The 21,706-nt window shown below is 36.0% G+C and overlaps 1 protein-coding gene across 1 annotated transcript in view; it reads right to left on the bottom strand.

Moving 5' to 3' along the window:
• The window catches only part of LOC119766616 (potassium voltage-gated channel protein Shaw-like), a 174,846-nt gene that overhangs the window by 46,091 nt on the left and 107,049 nt on the right, over positions 1-21,706 (bottom strand). Inside the window, exons 4-7 of the mRNA XM_038251566.1 lie at positions 11,446-11,595; positions 8,037-8,169; positions 1,952-2,131; positions 1,052-1,453 (exon numbers count right to left, since the gene is read on the bottom strand). Coding sequence (XP_038107494.1) covers positions 1,052-1,453; positions 1,952-2,131; positions 8,037-8,169; positions 11,446-11,595 — 865 coding nt within the window. The remainder of the gene's footprint in view (positions 1-1,051; positions 1,454-1,951; positions 2,132-8,036; positions 8,170-11,445; positions 11,596-21,706) is intronic.

The following is a 21,706-nucleotide window of genomic DNA, read 5'->3' as shown; positions in this document are numbered from 1 at the left end:
ATCAAACGAACTGAAATTTCGCATGTCATTTTCAATTGATTAAAGCTTTTTTTTCTAAATACGTTTTTTTGTGAAAGTTTTATATTTTACAAAAAAAAATATTTATAAAGTAAAACAAGCAAACAAAATTTAGCTTCGTTTGTTTTTTTTCAAATACAGTGTTTTGGGATTTTTTTTTATATTTTACAAAAAATCTTAAATGAATTAAAAAGCATACAAAATTAAGCTTCGTTAGAAACCCATATCAAAGTTATGAAAATTTGATTATTTTCGTAAAAATACCATATTGTGAAAATTTCAGTATTTTAAAAAAAAAACTTTAATTACATGAAAAAGCATACAAAATTTCAATTCGTTTGAAACCCTTATTGCATTTGTTTTTAATTTGAGAATTTTCGAAAAAATAGGGATTTTGAGAAAAATTTTTGAAGTTAAAAAAAATGACAAAAATTGGAAAAGCATACAAATTTTCAATTCGTTTGATACCCATATTGTAATTTATGACAATTTGATTCCCTTCAAAAAATACGATAGAAATTTGTATTATTTTGCAAAAAAAATGTAATAAAACAAAATCGCATCGGTTGATTCCAAAATATGAAGATTTGAATATTTCCGAAAATATACGGTAATTTGTGAATAATTTGGAGTACTTTTTCATACTTTGAGACTAACTAGATTTTCAAAAAATATATTCTTAGTGAATGCATTGAAAAATTTAACTTTATATTTAACTTTATTCGATCATTTTGTCGAATACCAACCTTGGTTTTCAGAAAAAAGTGTATTGTATTGTATGTTGTATTGTATGTAAAAGTGTAAAAGTGTATCAGCCCTATTATATTGTGTTTACCGCTGAAAGGAATCTGTGAAGTTAAAATTATCAAGCTAAATGTCGAGCAAGATATCACATTCCGTTTTCCTTAGAATTTCAGTATTGTGTTGTTCCAAAGCCAGTAAATAGATTTGTCAGGCGGCAGCCCCGCCACCCCAAGAAAGTGCCAAATGCTGTACAAACTCAAATCCAGTACCCGAACCTGAACACACTTACCACAAGCCGCACCGTCAGCTCGATGATAAACCAAACGTTGCAAACGAACTCGACGTAGAAGAAGGCCTCGTGCGGTTGGCCGTACGTCTCCTGCCAGTTGTCCACGATGTTGCCACCCTTGCCGGAGTTGATCCGGTACGCGGACGAGATGAGGCGCCCCGTCCGCAGGGGTCTCGGGTTGGCCCGGGGGTCGGCCTTCCCGTCCGCCGAGTTGGTTCCACTGCTGGGTCCGCCGGTCAGCGGGCCCACGATGCTGGTCATGTTGGCCAGCAGGGCGCTGGTGCCGTTCGCCGAGATGTTCAGCAGGGATGGGGGAAGTTCCACCCGGAGACCCGGGTGTGTCTTCAGACAGAACGATATCACAGAAATGCAGATGAAGAAGACTGAGATGCCGGCGACGATCTGGGGAGGAAGGGCGGGGAAAAGTTGGTTATTAGCCGTAAATCAATTTAATTTATATCAATTAATTTATAGTTGGTCATGGAGTTGTTTTGGGTTCGACGGGAAACAAATTTATGTTGGCAGTAGAACAAAGTGAATTCGTATGTATGCCAGGTTCTGGATTCAGTCCTATTTGCGGTGAACCACTACTAAAACAAAGAATTTTGCTTAACTTTTAGTTTTCAAGCTACTTCAAAGAAAGAAATTATCTTATATTCATTTTTTATTGGTTTGTTAACGAGAACCTAGGCTGTAACAATCGGAATTAATTTGCAATAACCATACTATTTTTACACACATGTCTAGCCATCATTTCAAAAATTCAATGTTCTTGTTCGTCTTTGTCTGCCTGAAGAGTGTGGGTGTATGCGCAATTCATCAAATTTACATCCTCAATGATTGCGCCCCATTAATCTTCACACCGAGCACACGCAACGACGTTCATCAAAATGGACTCACCTTGGCGCCGGTCGAGCTCGACGGTTCGTCAAACAGGGCCCAGATCTTGGGCTTTGTCCGCTGCCAGCAGGTCAGCTCCCCATTCAGGAGGGCCTCCTCGAAGCCAAACATCCGGGCGATGGCCTCCTCCGAGGGCTGCTCGTCGTCCAGCTCCAGCTTGTCCAGGATCGCCAGGGTGCTCTGGAAGAGGTGGTGGAGGAGGAAAATTGTTTGTATTATGGGGTGGGCGTAGAAAATTGTGTTATTATTAAACGCTTCGAGCAAACAACGAAAACGACCGAGGGAATGAAATTTTGCAGCGACGCCCGAGCGACTTTCCCTGAGCCATTTAGCTTTATCTTTGTTACGGGAAAACATTCAGGAGAATTTGATGGAGCTGTTTCGTTCTGTGTGCTGTTGCAATTTGCAACTTCATTACCGAATTTTAGTTAGTTTTTAACGAAATTGGTAAATTTTAGTATACCGAACTGTTCAGCAGTTCAAAATTCGGTAAACTAAAAAACGCTAAGTGTGTATCTTTACAATTTTCTTATATTTTCAAGGTTTAAAAGTCGAACTTGAAGGTGATCAACGACTTTTTTCCATTAATTTTTTGTGAAAAAATTGTTGCTAAAAGCATTACTTAAACATGCATGCTGATACCACAAATAAACACAAAAACTCTATTCGGCAATTTTATAAAAAATCTCCATATCTCCGTACACCCAAAAGCAAAAACTGAAAATTTGTTTTATTGGATCCTTAAAAAAAACTAAAGATATTAACCATTGTCCAAAGTCATATTATTTTGTTGATACAGTGGTCTTTAAAAAAATAAAAATGTAGCGTTTTTCAAGGCTTGAGACCATTTCTATACGTAAGACAGCAAGAATTGATTTGAAAGGGCGAAACACTTTTTGAAATGCTGAGCTAGATTTAAAATTTCGAGATATATTTTATTGACAAGAGCAAAACATTTATCAACATTTTTTTTTAAGAATTGAAAATCGAACCCTTAGTACTCGTGAAAAAACTGAGCAAATCTGATTTTTCCTGTTTATAATTTTTTATTTTGTACATCATATCAACAAAATTCAAAAAGAAAATTTAAGGACATTTGCTCAGTCTGAAAATACTGCGACTTCAAATTTATTCTTAAAATATCATTAGTAGTTGTTGGTTAAAAAATATTTTCTATAAAAAATGAGGTTGCTTTTTTTAAGTTTAATTTAAATTTATTTGCATTGTAAATCAAATTTTCATTCAAATGTTAAATTTGAAATTGATTGTTGACCCCGCCCCCCTCAACTTAGTCGACACAGTCGAGAGATATAAGCTTCAAAAATATTTGCAACGGTCCAAGTCTGTCATATTTTTTTCTATTTCTAGAATTTTTTGAAAAGATGACATTTTATGTCCGGTAAATCATGAAAAAAAATATTTTTTTTTTATTTCAACTTTGATTGACAAATATCATTTAAGAATCTGTATAAAAAATTTCTTTAAGCAGAAAAAATAAATACAAAGGTAAAAAATAATTCATCATATTTTTACCTACGCAATAAAGAGATAAAATTTTACTTTTGCAACGAAAAAACGAAACTATTGGCACTACGCCCCCCGGGGCATGGCCTTCCTCTAACGTGGGATTTCTGCTCCAGCGCCTCTGACGAGACAGGAGAAACCGGGACCGACGTTTTACTTCACCATCCGATAGAAGCTTGCAAGCCACATTTAAATAAAAGCTGTATGTTGTACGACATGCTTTGACAAGATTAAAAAAGCTTCCTTTTCGTCTTGAATTGGTTGAAATTTAAGTATTCGCTACACATTTTTTGCAAGGCAAACAGGGTTGCCAAATTGCCAGATAATTTTTGAAATTCAGATTTTTCTAGTTTCGACCGGAATAATCTGCGCCAGAGTTTTTAAAGAATTCGACAGTTTCCATATTTTTTGCTTATTCTGAAAATCTTTTTGATTTAAATGGACAAGTTTATTAGAAAAGTTTAATAAATACTTTTTTTAATTAAAATGTAAATTAAATTTAAATATTTCATGTCCCTGCACCCAAACTGTATTTGCCTTATTCTTAGATTTTTGTCTGCCAGATTTTTCCAAATTGATTTGGTACTTGGTCCGATTATGTTGAACCTGGCAACTCTGGTTACAAGAAAATAAAAACAGCATTTCAAAAAAAAACATTTCTAATTGGTTTAGTTTCCCAAAATACTAAGCTCCAGATTCACTAATTCACAAGAATTAACCATTATCCAAAAATGATTATAATTACGAAGAAAAGAAAAGAAGATTTGAAGATTTGATGATATAAAGATTTGAAGATTTGAAGATTTGAAGATTTGAAGATTTGAAGATTTGAATATTTGAAGATTTGAAGATTTGAAGATTTGAAGATTTGAAGATTTGAAGATTTGAAGATTTGAAGATTTGAAGATTTGAAGATTTGAAGATTTGAAGATTTGAAGATTTGAAGATTTGAAGATTTGAAGATTTGAAGATTTGAAGATTTGAAGATTTGAAGATTTGAAGATTTGAAGATTTGAAGATTTGAAGATTTGAAGATTTGAAGATTTGAAGATTTGAAGATTTGAAGATTTGAAGATTTGAAGATTTGAAGATTTGAAGATTTGAAGATTTGAAGATTTGAAGATTTGAAGATTTGAAGATTTGAAGATTTGAAGATTTGAAGATTTGAAGATTTGAAGATTTGAAGATTTGAAGATTTGAAGATTTGAAGATTTGAAGATTTGAAGATTTGAAGATTTGAAGATTTAAAGATTTGAAGATTTAAAGATTTGAAGATTTGAAGATTTGAAGATTTGAAGATTTGATGATTTGAAGATTGGAAGATTTGAAGATTTGATTTAAATATTTCTGATATTGCAACGTTTTATCATTTTTTGTTATTTTCAAAGCCGTTGTAATGATTCATTATGTCAAGAAATTGTTAAAAACAAAATTCTGCCTTTTCATATTCTATTTTTTAAAACAGTACATAGGGAAAAAATATAGGTGGAATGATCATCTCAACCAGAATTGCTATTGTTAGCTGAACTGTTTTCACTTCCAAACCAAACACCCACCTACCAAAACACATCATCATAACCCAATTTAGTAAACTCAACTAAGATTTCCTCTTATTTTGGGTGTTGCCAAAATCTTCCACCGCGATGAGCGTACTATGCCAAAGTTGAAGTAATAATCGCTTGAAGTTGATAGCAACAGCATCAGAGGGCGGCTGCAATCCTCTCAAGGATGCGTCATCTCCCTTGGAAAAACCTTTTTCCCCTTCTTAAGCAAGCCTAAATGTACAAGTTTAATAAAAAGGCGCGCTCGCGATGATGGTGTTTGCCCAATTTTCCTCCTCCCCTTCCCCTCCCTCGAAAAAGTTGTTACTCTTTATAGCCACCGGGGTTCAAGTTTTTGTTTTTCCAAGCACTTTTACAAGTGCTGTGAAAATTAACCTCACTTCTTGAAAGCTCTTCTTCTTCTTTCATCAAAAAATGGCTCGCACAATTTCGCTCGCAACGTTTTTACGACCCCCGTTGGCCGTTGTTGACTGGGGGGCGGCGGCTCAACCTAATTAAATAGTAAAACTTGCAAAGGAATATTAAATTAAATAAGCAAAAACTGACTGACTTGACGGGCAGGAGCGACGAAGGAGTTTATATTTCAAACCGTCAAAGTTTTGCCTGCGCGTCCATCTCAAAAGAGTGGGGTTAAAGAGTGCATTAATATTCTTGACTTTTTCCGAGCGCCAGCAATAGTGACAGCTCGAGTTCAACGAGTTTGAGGGAGAATTGTGCTTGAGCGCTAATGAAGCATCTTGGAGGGGGTTATGAGAGTCGTTAAAATTGAATTGCACTTAGGACAGTGCAAACAGCGAAATTTTAGATTTTGGTTTTCAATTTCAAAGAAAAACAGTTTTTGCATATTTTTTAAGCATGTAACGTTTTTAGTGCCAACACGTATAGTATGCAATTTTAAACTAAACCAGCTTCACTGTTTATTTTTCATAATTTCCAACCAAATAGTAGGTGGCAGCACCAGGCGTGTCCATAATTAAACCTTCCCCTCTTGCTCACACAAATAAAACGAAACAGCTCTTTTATCAACTTTTCGCCAAGAAAACCTCTTCACGCGAAAAAGTTAACCCAGCAGCAGCAGCAGTCGAGGAAAAGTTTTTTTATTTTCTTCAAGCACACACATACAAACTCTGCTCCGCACTGGTTTTGAAACATTCAACAGGAGCTTTTTCATCCTCCACCCCACCCACTTAATTATTTCCCTCTTACTCCCTCCTTGGGGGAGGGGACGGGTCATCACTTCATCACCATTCCGGCGACGTGCACGTGAGACCCGTGCCAGCTGGGTTAATCTACTCAGCAAATTAGCCACGGGGCATTCCTGATGTTTGGTTAGAGGTTTGGTTTTGGGTGATAGATTGGGGAACTTTTAAAAGTTTGGACACATTTATTCAAATTTAAATTAGTAAAATTTCAACTTCAGGTTTTTGTTTGGTATTTATTTATCAACTAGAATTAAAAAAATGATATTTTTTTTCAAATTTTAAATTTGAACCAGACTATAACACTAACGCTCAGCTTTTCCCGTCACCAACTTCGAAAGCTGTGAAAGTGCACCCGTGAAAGATCGCACTCGCTCGAAAGGCTGTTTTGTTTATGAAAGCTTTTAAATGGAAAATAAACGATCCGCTCACTGAAACAGTTCAGCTGTTGCTAGCTGCTTTTGACGGGAAAGTTTAACGAAAGCTTAAATTAATTAGTTTATTTTTTGTTGAATGATTGATGGAATTAATTTTATATTTGAAGATTTGAAAGTTTGTAGATTTGAAGATTTGAAGATTTGAAGATTTGAAGATTTGAAGATTTGAAGATTTGAAGATTTGAAGATTTGAAGATTTGAAGATTTGAAGATTTGAAGATTTGAAGATTTGAAGATTTGAAGATTTGAAGATTTGAAGACTTGAAGATTTGAAGATTTGAAGATTTGAAGATTTGAAGATTTGAAGATTTGAAGATTTGAAGATTTGAAGATTTGAAGATTTGAAGATTTGAAGATTTGAAGATTTGAAGATTTGAAGATTTGAAGATTTGAAGATTTGAAGATTTGAAGATTTGAAGATTTGAAGATTTGAAGATTTGAAGATTTGAAGATTTGAAGATTTGAAGATTTGAAGATTTGAAGATTTGAAGATTTGAAGATTTGAAGATTTGAAGATTTGAAGATTTGAAGATTTAAAGATTTGAAGATTTGAAGATTTGAAGATTTGAAGATTTGAAGATTTGAAGATTTGAAAATTTGAAGATTTAACGATTTGGAGATTTGAAGATTTGAAGATTGGAAGATTGTAAGATTTGAAGATTTGAAGATTTGAAGATTTGAAGATTTGAAGATTTGAAGATTTGAAGATTTGAAGATTTGAAGATTTGAAGATTTGAAGATTTGAAGATTTGAAGATTTGAAGATTTGAAGATTTGAAGATTTGAAGATTTGAAGATTTGAAGATTTGAAGATTTGAAGATTTGAAGATTTGAAGATTTTAAAATTTGCAGATATGTTCATTTGTTCATTTGATCATTTCTGGAGTTTTTTTTTTAAAGGTCCAGTAAACCGAATTTCCAGTTTTTGCTTTTTGGGTGTTTTTGAAACCGCCTTGAGTCAGGGGTATTAAATAACACTTAAAAAGCAAAAACTCAAAATTTGGTTTATTGGACTTTTTTAAAAAAAAACTCCAGATTTGTTCATTTGGTCAGTTGTCATTTTTTATTAAATGTTATTTGTTTTTTTTTTTGTACTTAAGTGCGAAGCCTTTTCCAGTTTTCAGCTATCTTATTCATCGCACAAAACCGTCGTAATTCAATTTGTCGGTCTTCATTATAATCTAATTTTCTTCTCCCCCTCTACCTTCATTTTCAATCTCTTTCCCCAAAGAATCTCCCTCCCCATCCATCCCCCAGAAACCCCCACAGAACGAAATTGAATTATTTGTCACCAGCTTCAGGGGACCGTCAGACAGTCCAAGTCATGGCATGGCCTTCGCCGAAGACGACCTGATGCGACTTACCTGTGTGTCCCGGTGCACGCTGTACGTTGACCAGCAGCACGGTTCCACCTGGTTCGAGTCGAGGCCCCAAAACTCCAGCTCCTCCTCGAACAGGGGCCCGCAGACGTCCGTCGGGTAGTGCAGCTTGCCGGTGCTAGGGAGGGGGGGTTGAGAAATATAAACAGACAGTTAGTATGAGATTAATTCGCCTATTGGTTTCTAGAATGCATGAATAGTTGAAAATTCTAATTGATTTTTTTTCCAAGTTGACACTTCTCTTATTTTTAAACAAAATTCTGAAATCATGAATTATTATTTTGACAAATTTAAAAATTTCCAAATTCCTCTTAATCAAAAAAGTACCAACAAGATAAAAGAATCACGTGCACACGTGTCACAATGGGAAGCACACCACACTGCGCCGGTGTCTGTGACTCGGCAAATGATGAATGTGAGCCTGTACACCGTGAAATACCGTGAGGGAGTTAAACGTCAGAAACGGTTTTTCTCCTGTCTTTGTATTATTTACCCTCATTATGAAACAACGACAGCTGGTGGCGCGGTGGATTTCACGTGTGACGGAATTATTGTATCTTTTATTCGTGTTTCGTATATTTTGTTTCATTCTGTGCATGATGATAAGTGAATGCGGGATTCACTGTTTGCTTCGGAGGAAATGCATAATTTAAACCAGTGTGACGGATGACTTGCAACGATATGATAAAGAGACTTGAAAATCTTGTTTGCATACCACATTTATGGTTCAGACATGTATGACAATTTTGGAATTATCAAAACTAGACATGAAGGATGAATTCGAAATGCTGTTAGAAAATGGTTAAAATACCGTTCTGTATATATTTCTAAAAGGGTCAATCTGTAAAAGAATAGAAAAACGTTACCTAATCCACCCTAAGGTGGTTGAAGCCTTCTTCATATTGATATTTTTTATTTGATACGGTTGTTAAATCTTCAATCTTTTGGGCGAGTTGAAAAGGTCTACTGATTACCCACCTCACGATATATCCGGATAACATTTTCATCAAAATATGTGAGATCCGGCCTATAAAAAGTGTATAAATAGCACTTAAGTTATTATAACTTTTGATAAGATTGTCAGATCTTCAATGTTTTGGGCGTTTTAGAAAGTTCTTTTAAATACCTTTCTTAAAATGTATAACATGGGTTTCTTACAAAAACAACCGTTTTAACAATCTTCCGGACTTTTGTTAAAATAATATTTTTATCATAACTTTTAAAGTACTTTACAAAACCTCATAATATAAATTATGGTCTTGTGGGACCCCAAGATGGATCAAACGAGACCCGAATGGTCCAAATCGGTTCAGTCAGTTCGGAGATAATCGAGTGCATTTTTTTCGGTGCACGGACTTACAGACATACACACGCAAAGACATTTGCTCAGAATTTCTGAGTCGATATGTACACGTGAAGGCAAATAGCCTCATATTGAAAATTCACTCAAAATTTACAGCTGTTAAAATATTTACGTACCATTTTTTTATGTACAGCTGCCAAAATTGTATGGAGACTTGTATGCGTGAAAAAATGACACTAAATCTTGTTTAAAAAAATAATCTCATAATCCGTTTTACAATTTGTTAATATCTCTTAAAAGACAAAAATCTTTTGACTTAAAGAGAAGTATGCCACCAAGTTAGGGTAGTACAAATATTTTCAAAAGATGTTGTCACTCTCCTCCCACCCCCATCGTCAAAATCGGCATGCAAAATCGAGGGGAAGAAAAAAATATTTCTTCGAAATACTTTAAAATTTCAATAGAAATGAAAATGCGTTTAAAATCATTTTAAGCATGATTGAGTCATGCAAATATCTTTCGAATTTTTGAAAATATTTCATGTACAGTACAGTTACATATTTTTTTGGTAGAAATTTTTGATTACATTTTTTGAAGACTAGTAATTTCAAAACAACTAGAACTTGTGTAAAATGCATTTTAAAACACATTTTTTGTCATTCAAATGTTAAGACCATGCCTTTTTATTTCAAGTTTTATATTATTTTTCCCTCCTTTTTCCTACCTCAGACCATTGCAGAGTCGAGGGACAAAACCTTTATTAATTTTTGCATCGGTTTTATGATTTTAAATAAAAAGGTGTTTTTTGGAAAAAAAATTTACACATAAAAATTATTGACATTAAAATTTGAATAAAATCTGCAATCAAAAAATACTTAACAGCTTTTGTTGCAAAGTACGTAATTTTCAAGATAAAGCCACTTTAAAGTAAACACTTTAAATTAGTGTCCATGAGTGTCCACAAAACTTTACATTGAAAATTGGTCCATTAGTTGCTTAGACATTGACATTTAAAGTTGGAAGGCTGTTTGGGTGAGACTTAGACAACTTTAATTTATCATGTATTTTTTTTTTTTAATCTGCTATACCTTAGCAACCAGATAACCTATTTTTAATGTTTCCTAGACAAATTTATAGGCTATTTGCTGAACTCTTTAAAATGAATATCTTCAGAAATGAGCACTTCTTTATATAACATTGATTTTTACATAATTTAAAATTAAACTCTAAGTGGCTTTATCTTCGAAACGGCACACTTTATAAAAATGTCTTCAATAAACTTTTTAATTGCAGACTTGATTTAATCATATAATCTGGGGTAAAAAACTCGATAAAAATATATCTGTTTATTAATTAGGCTGGTACAAAGATTTATGAAAGTTTTTTATCACCCCTTTTTCAAAATCGGCTAAAAAAAATCAGGTCAAAATATAAAATGCATTCCCCTGCGTTTAGAAAAAAATTTAGCATGTTAGGGTTTATTAAACAATCTTTTGAATTTTTGAAAATTTTCGATACACAGCACCGCAAAAAAAGCAGAGGGACAAAAAATATTGTTTGTCAAAAAATATAAATGGTTTACCTTTTAATCTATAATGAGTTTAATGAGTCCTTAACATCTTGCACAAAAAAAAAAAATACCGCTCATGGTTTTTTGATTTTTTGCCATAGTGCAACTTTGCCAAAGACAATTACAACAGAAAATTCATCTAAGTGATACAGATTTTCAAAAATTATGTACCATTTTTGAATGGACAGTTCCAAATGCACAAAAGGCATATTTGGTCATGGAGAAGGCCAAAGTTTCGTAGAATCTTACTAAACCTCATGCATAAAAATACGAAATTTTAAACGAAAGTCCCAATGCTTAAAGGTAAGATTGAAAAGATATCAAACACCCAAAATTCTTCTAAAAACTGGTGTACAAAATGAAACCAAACTTCCTCCCTCGATCAACTGTGATATGACGAAGTGCCAAACGAAATGTTTAAACTAATCATCTCATCCAAGTTTCCAGTTAACCACTCATTGTTCACGTCATAATCTGTTTACAACGGAAACCACCCTGAAATGTGTGCGTTGTATACTCACCGGTAGTAGTTGAGCACCTGCGCAAACACCCCCGGGTGCCGGTCGAAGAAGTACTCGTTCAGCACCGGGTCGTAGTTGGCCAGGGCCTCGGTGAGCCGCGACAGCCGAGTGGCCGGAATCTTCTTGAGCGTCGCCTTGTACGTCTCGTATCTGGGTTGGCCGCCATGGTCCAATGCGGTCCAGCGATGAAAGCGCCATGCCAACGATAGATTTTGAAAAAGAAGAAGAGAAAAAATGAGTCAACTTTTCAAACAACTTTTAATAACATGACCGAAATACACCAGGGGTGGAGGTTAACGGGAAAGGGGAGGTCAGAATAAACAAGGACTAGGTTAGTGGCTTTGACTAGCGAGAGGAGACCTCAGCAGTGCACGACGACGACACAACGCAACGGAGGAAGAGTAAACATCATCAAGGATTCATACTTTAAACAATTCCAACGTGTTCGGTTGAAAACACAACTCCGGCTTACAAGAAGAACATTCCACACACCAGAGATGAAAAGTTGAAGTAAACTTCAATTTCGTTATGAGTTTATATCACAACCTCGGTGAACTTTAATACCTTAACCACAGCCAGCACCAGTCGGTGGTGTGGCAGGGGTTTGGTTCATACGTGCCGACACAACAAAACGTCGAATCTTGCTGCCAAAAGTTGGAACACCGCGCCATCCACACGGAACAAGAAGGTATGATTATGGTTACGGGTGGCGTGGGTATCATTCAACGCACAGCGCTATTATCTGGTTGGGACTCGTTGTTGATCCTTTTACTTAGCAGTGACTGTGGTAGCTAGGGATGATTAAGTTGTGTTCTAATGTAAAACATCAATATTTATTAGATCGATTCTTAGCGAAGCTACACAAAAATGTCAAATTTTTCAATGTTCAATATAATTTTTAATATGAAAAAAATCATTTTTATTATGATGCAATAATTGCAATGTAATTTAAATGCGTTTTCTTACCTTAAAAGCCAAGAAAATTGACCAAAAGTGGTCTGCAAGCCATTGTACGGGAGAGGAGTTTTTTCATAAATCTGCTCCTTTCGTTGTCCCGTCACGAAAAGAAATGGCTGGCAAAAACTCAAATTTCATCCAATTCTTTCAGTTCAAGGAGCAAAAGATTCGTTTTTTAATTTGTGATAATGTGTAGAAGAGCAAAAGTTTTTAAAAATCAAACTGGCAAAACTGTAGCGTTTTTTGTAGTGTGCCTTTTAAAAGTCCAGTTTTACGATGTTGTCCCGTCACGCTACATTTTTATTTCAGGGGAAGCACAGGTACTATATGGTTCATTCTGCATGATATTTCTTTGTAGGAAAATCAATTATCTTTCCAAATATGTAATAACATTGGGGGGTTTCTTCTTTTATTTTGCCACTACAGCCAAAACGCTAAAAAAAAACTTGGAATTTTTTTGAAAAGGAGCCGAAGAATCGGTCATTACCTCTTGAATTTCAGTACCAACATTTTTATTTGGTAAATTCATAAATTCACATGTTGATTAATAAAAAAAATAGGAGATCCAAATGAGTTTCTTGGGCAGTTTTCTTTTAAATCAAGATTTAATAAGAATAGAAAAATGCAAAATTTACGTAATTTTCTATAAATTATAACAGTGCACGAGTTCAAACTCTACCACCTTTTCGAGTTATTCACATTTCAAAATGGCGTCTTTTTCGTCGTATTTTGGCTATAAAATTCATTTAAAAGGTCCGATTTTCACTCTCTTATTTGTTATCCTTAGAACTATTTTTCGTAATTTAAAAATCAAAATTTTAGTTTTTGCTCTTAAGATTGATTAAATAAAATCAAATCATAAAATCACGCTTAAAAAAATATTTGTGCGACTTTTTGAACTTCTCAATAACGCGAAAAAAAACTTTTTTTTTTTTGCATGGATGGAATTATTGGATCAAATATTTAAGGGTGTTACACGGCGTGTTTTCTAGAACAACCTTTTCATGAAAAAATAGTCATCGCAACTTTCAAATGTGTCTTAAAGGAAATTTTCTCAGCTTTGCAATGCTTCTAAGAGCGAAATGTTACATCGAGAAATTTCTTAGGTATCTTTATTTTAAGTGTTTTGGTTTAAATTCCTTCATGATTTATTGGAAACTTTTTAATAACAGTTCAGGAAACTTGTCAAGTGATGTGTTTTATGTGTCATTTGCTCATCAAAATGTGGAAAATAAGACAAGAAACAAATTTGTTAAAGGTTGCAAACCGCTAAACATTTTGGAAATTATATTTTAACTTAATTTTTGAATGTGCGGAATTTTCCAGTAACTTAAATCATAAAACCGTATATAAATAAAAAAAATACTAAAATGAACAGATTATTATATCATTTTTGTGTACATATATCAAATGTCTGCTTGAATTTAGCTGATACAACCAAAATTTTTGCAGGGGGTAAGGGTGATATTGTTATTGGATTTCTATAAATAAATATAATATTTCCTTAAACAAAAATGAACCAGCTATATATTACTGTTGAAAGCTTCAAAAGTAATATTTACATGAGTATGAAGCAAATCTATTTTTTTTTAATATTTGACTGTTGAAAATGTATTTAAAAGTAGCAATAAAATTCGTGTGTTTCAACTGAGAATGTTTTAAACACCTTCAAAAACATTTTTTTTGTTTCGGTTGAAACAAAAAAAATAAATTTAACATAAAATCAAACAGAAGCCCACATTACAAGCTATTTGAACAAAACTCAAGGTACTTGAAAATCGTTTTAAAAAAAGATAAGACTTCTATAATATTGCTGATTTCTTGATCATTTTATACAAAGAAACTTAAAAAAAACCTTTCATACTCATGAAAAGTATTTGTCCTGAAACTTTCCACAGTAATTTGTAGTTCAATTTCATGTAAATAACATGTTTTGGTATTGGTATTTATGCAACTGAACTTTGAATGTCAAAGTTCTGACCTGCCAACATTAGAGGCACGCTGGAATTAGATGCTGTTCCCCTAAATCAATGCAGACGGCTGATATTTGTACACCAAAATAAGTAATAATCTATTTATTCTTGTGATCATATATTTTAATTCGGTTTTAGGATTTTATTATCAAAACCATTTCCACATATTCAAAAACTCGGTTATAACTTAATTTGAAAATGTTTCACGACTTGCATTCTTTTACAAAGTTGTTTTTTGTCTTATTTTGCACATTTTGCTGGGCAAATGACACACAAAAACACATTGTTTGACAAATTTTCTGAACTGTTATTGAAAAGTTTCCAATAAATCTTGAAGGAATTTCAACCAAAACACTTAAAATAAAGATATCTCAGAAATTTCTCGATGAAACATTTCGCTCTTAGAAGCATTGTAAAGCTGAGAAAATTTCCTATAAGGTGCATTTGAAAGTAGCGATGACTTTTTTTTCTCCATAAGGTTGTCCAGAAAACACGCCGTGTGTTACTTTGTTATGCTTTGTATTATGACTGTTTAATAATTACTTTAATTTATTATTACCATTAAATTATCTGTAAAATGAAACTCTTTATTGATAAGAAAAAAAAGCTATGCATTAATGGATTTCTGTTTTTTTTTTGCAATTTTCAAACATCTATCAAATACTTTCGTAGATTTAAAACTACAAATAAATTCTTACAAAATTAAAATGAAATCTGATACTGAAAATTCTAATGTGAAAAACAAGCAATATTTACCATTTTTTTATACCTTTGATGATAATTATGAAAATTGAAGATTAATCATGAACTACGATGATTCATGGAAATTTCCGTACTTTGCAATAAAAACTAAAAAAAAATAGTATTTCGCAATAAAAACTCTCATATTGTGAAATTTCTTATTAGATACCCGTATTGAAAATAATTAAAATTTGATATTTATTTTAAAACAAACTTCAATCAATTAATTGTGAATACGAAATTTCTTATCGTTTGAAACCAATGCTAAATATTATGAATAATTGAGAATATTCAATAAAAAGGGTATTTTCAGAAAATGCACTCCAAGTTTTGCATAGCTTTCACGATAATAAAAAATATGAATATTTTCATTTTTTGAAAACTCTTATGTTTTTCAAAAACCTCTAAAAAATGAAAATTAATTTAAAATTTCGCATTTTTTTGCAAATTATGAAAAAATAATCATTTTCATGCAATACAGTATTTAAAAAATCAAGTACTAATTACTTGAAATTTACTACATAATCTTAAAAAATCATTTTAGGGAAATCTGTATGAGTTTAACGGAAAATGGTTTCAATAAAACGCTTGTAGTAAGATATTTTAAATAAGTTACTATCGATTATCGTTAATAAGCTTTTTGAACTATTTGTGGTACTACACAAGGTTTTGTTAAATTTACGCAAATTCAATTACCAACCCTTCATATCCAGCACTTTGCCTTCCCCATTTCCAGAACATTTCAGTTAGCAGACCTGCCCTGAGCAAGCATATCTGCCATCGAATTCCACCTTATTAAAAAACTTTTGCATCAATTACACACTCGGTAATCATCGAAGGTGATAACAAGACAAAGTTTCTCTTTCCTTCGACAAACAAACATTACGGAGAGTAGTCCCAGCGGAGGGAAATTGGAAGGCAAAGTCTGTAGTCAAGACAAGGTTGTAATAGTGCACATTGAAAATTTGACTATTTGTTTTAACTTAAATTATCCTGACAGTTGAGTAAGCACAGATTTTTTATCTGATTATCATATTTTTGAATAATTAAACATTAATTTGCATTTTTAACTGTGCCCCGAATGAGGGTTGAAGTGTTGTTAGTTTCACCAACTTGGCTCTGCCGTGTCACCGACACGCACGACATGCAACAAACGTTACAACCTTGCGTACTCTGCTGTACACGTGGCCCCGTCCCACCTGTGGACTCTGTCCTTCTGGGGAAAACTCCGGTGGGGGTGCAGGGGGTTTAGTTGACAGCAGCACATCTCAAATTAAATACAAACAAGCCGTGAAGCAGAGGGGGTGCCGAGCCCAAAGTTGCTTTTGATTGGATGAAAGGACGTTTCTAAAGTCGGTGAGATTTGGGCTTTTGAAAGCTTGTTTTTCGAGGAAGGTGTTGATGGGAGAGCTTGGAGACAGAAGCATATTCAGAAGTTCTTGATTTCAAAAGTAAGAAATATTCAGCTTGACTTGATTAAATTTTTTATCCACTTTGCATTGTACGATTTCCATGGCAAATGAGTTATAGTTAAGGGGTTTTGATCAATTGTTTTCTCAATGTTATGAATACAAAAATCAAAATGTTGAAACATCTGTGTACATAACCACTTCCGTTTGTTGAAGGCAAATATTATTTTGAAATTGAATCGGATGGTGTACCATGTGCTTCCTTCCTTTGAAATATAAAATTCCTTGGCGCAATTTTATATTTCAAAGTTCCAGTTCAAAAATTATTGACAATGATTGTCAAAGGGACTCAAATATTTATCTACATAAATTAACCTATGACATTAACATATAGCATAGCATAGCATAGCATTGGTGTCTACCCGTAGCTGCTACTTCGTTATTGACCAGGACCCCCAAACATTGCTCCGTGGACCACAGATGAAAAGTAGGAATCAATCATCACCCCTTCGCAATTTTCAAAGGTCCCTATCGTGCTGATCAATACCGACGCCGGCCACGACCAGTGGTAAGACACGGGGAAGTGGATGGGAATGTTAGTCCGATACTTGAGTGATGGGACCGCCAAATCGACTGCGTCTCCGACAAAGTATCACATGAGTTTTGAGGGGTTAGTAAGATGGGTATGAGGTCAGGATTCACTGTGGTAGGTGATGCGACCATGAGCAATTTGTTTATCGGTTGAAATTTTAAAAATCTTAGGCAGCCGGCTGCGGAAAGATACCTATCTAGGGATTTAAATATAGTATTAATTCGACCGCGATTCTCCAGAAATTCTCCGTCGGCGTGCCTTCCGATCAACGGTGATGTAGGAAGGGCTTCATTCATTAAAATTATTTTATATCATAAGCCTTAAAACATATCCGTCGACGTGCCTTCCGATCCTCGATGATATGGAAAGGACTTAATCCAGCAATACGACTTGCTTGTCTCAAAAAACAAAAATCGGATCGTTTCTATCGAAAACTATATAAAGAGAACAAAAATAAAATTTATCGGCCAACGAACGCGCGAACAAAAAATAAATGAAAAAAGAAGAAGAAGAAATCCAATCACCCCATGTACACAAATAGCGACACAAAAGAGACGGAAAATCACACAAAAAACAGGACTGAGCGTCCACACAGGCACCGCACTACTGATGCCATTATTTAATTATACTGACCAATCACCCCATGCACTCGAACAGCGACACAAAAGAGACGGAAAATAGCACGAAAAAACAGGACTGAGCGTCCACACAGGCACCGCACTACTGATGCCATTATTTAATTATACTGACCAATCACCCCATGCACTCGAACAGCGACACAAAAGAGACGGAAAATAGCACGAAAAACAGGACTACGCGTCCACACAGGCACCGCACTACTGATGCCATTATTTAATTATACTGACCAATCACCCCATGCACTCGACCAGCGACACAAAAGAGACGGAAAATAACACGAAAAACAGGACTGAGCGTCCACACAGGCACCGCACTACTGATGCCATTATTTAATTATACTGACCAATCACCCCATGCACTCGAACAGCGACACAAAAGAGACGGAAAATAACACGAAAAACAGGACTGAGCGTCCACACAGGCACCGCACTACTGATGCCATTATTTAATTATACTGACCAATCACCCCATGCACTCGAACAGCGACACAAAAGAGACGGAAAATAGCACGAAAAAACAGGACTGAGCGTCCACACAGGCACCGCACTACTGATGCCATTATTTAATTATACTGACCAATCACCCCATGCACTCGAACAGCGACACAAAAGAGACGGAAAATAGCACGAAAAAACAGGACTGAGCGTCCACACAGGCACCGCACTACTGATGCCATTATTTAATTATACTGACCAATCACCCCATGCACTCGAACAGCGACACAAAAGAGACGGAAAATAACACGAAAAACAGGACTGAGCGTCCACACAGGCACCGCACTACTGATGCCATTATTTAATTATACTGACCAATCACCCCATGCACTCGAACAGCGACACAAAAGAGACGGAAAATAGCACGAAAAAACAGGACTACGCGTCCACACAGGCACCGCACTACTGATGCCATTATTTAATTATACTGACCAATCACCCCATGCACTCGAACAGCGACACAAAAGAGACGGAAAACAACACGAAAAAACAGGACTGAGCGTCCACACAGGCACCGCACTACTGATGCCATTATTTAATTATACTGACCAATCACCCCATGCACTCGAACAGCGACACAAAAGAGACGGAAAATAGCACGAAAAAACAGGACTACGCGTCCACACAGGCACCGCACTACTGATGCCATTATTTAATTATACTGACCAATCACCCCATGCACTCGACCAGCGACACAAAAGAGACGGAAAATAACACGAAAAAACAGGACTGAGCGTCCACACAGGCACCGCACTACTGATGCCATTATTTAATTATACTGACCAATCACCCCATGCACTCGAACAGCGACACAAAAGAGACGGAAAATAACACGAAAAACAGGACTGAGCGTCCACACAGGCACCGCACTACTGATGCCATTATTTAATTATACTGACCAATCACCCCATGCACTCGAACAGCGACACAAAAGAGACGGAAAATAGCACGAAAAAACAGGACTACGCGTCCACACAGGCACCGCACTACTGATGCCATTATTTAATTATACTGACCAATCACCCCATGCACTCGAACAGCGACACAAAAGAGACGGAAAATAACACGAAAAAACAGGACTACGCGTCCACACAGGCACCGCACTACTGATGCCATTATTTAATTATACTGACCAATCACCCCATGCACTCGACCAGCGACACAAAAGAGACGGAAAATAACACGAAAAAACAGGACTGAGCGTCCACACAGGCACCGCACTACTGATGCCATTATTTAATTATACTGACCAATCACCCCATGCACTCGAACAGCGACACAAAAGAGACGGAAAATAGCACGAAAAAACAGGACTACGCGTCCACACAGGCACCGCACTACTGATGCCATTATTTAATTATACTGACCAATCACCCCATGCACTCGAACAGCGACACAAAAGAGACGGAAAATAGCACGAAAAAACAGGACTACGCGTCCACACAGGCACCGCACTACTGATGCCATTATTTAATTATACTGACCAATCACCCCATGCACTCGAACAGCGACACAAAAGAGACGGAAAATAACACGAAAAAACAGGACTGAGCGTCCACACAGGCACCGCACTACTGATGCCATTATTTAATTATACTGACCAATCACCCCATGCACTCGACCAGCGACACAAAAGAGACGGAAAATAACACGAAAAAACAGGACTGAGCGTCCACACAGGCACCGCACTACTGATGCCATTATTTAATTATACTGACCAATCACCCCATGCACTCGAACAGCGACACAAAAGAGACGGAAAATAGCACGAAAAAACAGGACTACGCGTCCACACAGGCACCGCACTACTGATGCCATTATTTAATTATACTGACCAATCACCCCATGCACTCGACCAGCGACACAAAAGAGACGGAAAATAACACGAAAAAACAGGACTGAGCGTCCACACAGGCACCGCACTACTGATGCCATTATTTAATTATACTGACCAATCACCCCATGCACTCGAACAGCGACACAAAAGAGACGGAAAATAACACGAAAAAACAGGACTGAGCGTCCACACAGGCACCGCACTACTGATCATTAACCTATGACATTAACATATTTATCAAAACTGCGGAATTATTACCATATCAAACAAATAATAGCTGACAAAGTGGAATTTTTTTGAACTTTATTGAACCAGCTGGAATGTATCGACTACCTCTTTGAATATTTGTTCGATAGCTATAAAACATCCGTTCATTCAAACCACCATTCAGTCTTCTTGGAAACTTCCAGCTAAAGCAATGGCAAAGATATCAACCGCAATCATCACCCTCATCGGAGTGTCCTGCCTGTGCCAGGTGGCCACGGCCGTCACTAGCCAAGAAGTGAACCGAGTCCTGGCGGCTACCGGTTATCGACAAGTCAACGCCAACCTCGCCGGAGTCATCGCCAACGGCATCAACGGGATGACTTCGGATCGTAACGAGGTGGCCATGTTCCTGGCGCAGGTCATCTACGAAAGTGCTGGATTTCACTATCGGGAGGAAATTGGAGGGGCCAGCAAGAAATATGCTCCGTACTATGGACGTGGATACATTCAGTTGACGTGGGACTACAACTACCGGGCTGCGTCGCGGGACATTTTCGGGGATGAGCGGTTGATCCGTGATCCGGGTCTGGTGTCACGTGATGTTAACCTGTCGATGCGGGTGTCCACGTGGTTCTGGGTGAAGAACGTTCGTCCGATGGGTGGTGTTAGGCAGAACAACTTTGGCCTCACGACCAGAGCCATCTGGGGAAATCCCAAAGGAGGTTCTAGCAATCCGGTGTCCATCAAGCGATATGAGATGTACAAGCAGGCCGCTAAGGTTCTGGGAGTTACTAATGTAGGTATTAACCGTTTCTAAGTGAATTCTAAATTCTTTTAATAAAACTTACTCTGAACACAAAATTTGCAAATTAATAGAAAATCACAAACCACAACTTTCACCATCAGTCTCGCAAACATGTCGCGCAAAAGTGACACAGTCAAATTACTTTACTGACACCTTTCGAAGTCACACCACAGCCAAGAAGCTTCACTATCAATTAAACGTCTCGTCTCGAGAAGCGAAAACTTCAAAACCCTTCTTCAGTGCCGACACGCCGCCGCCACACGGTAACGAGCATAAATTAATCAACTTTCTATTTCCTTCCACGGTGAAAGACAGCTGGGAGAGAGAATGTTGGGTTTGCAAAGACGAAGGACTTGTGTCAGGCTTTTTGCATATTGAAAATGGTTGTAGCCAGAATTGGCAAATTTCTTATTTGTGACTTTAGACATTTTATTGTTATTATTTTTGGGCATGTTAATCGTGATTATAGAGTTCTGAATACTTGTTTTTCAAAAAGAAAAACAAAACACGATGGATTATGTTTTTGACATTGGTAATCAAATCAATAGTTTCCAAGTTATCGTCGATTTAAAAATGAGGGCTGACTAGTAGATAGCACTTGAATAAA

The sequence above is a fragment of the Culex quinquefasciatus genome, chromosome 2 (assembly GCF_015732765.1).
Source record: "Culex quinquefasciatus strain JHB chromosome 2, VPISU_Cqui_1.0_pri_paternal, whole genome shotgun sequence".
In the NCBI taxonomy this organism is placed as follows: domain Eukaryota; kingdom Metazoa; phylum Arthropoda; class Insecta; order Diptera; family Culicidae; genus Culex; species Culex quinquefasciatus.
This window is presented reverse-complemented; position numbering and strand designations above follow the sequence as displayed.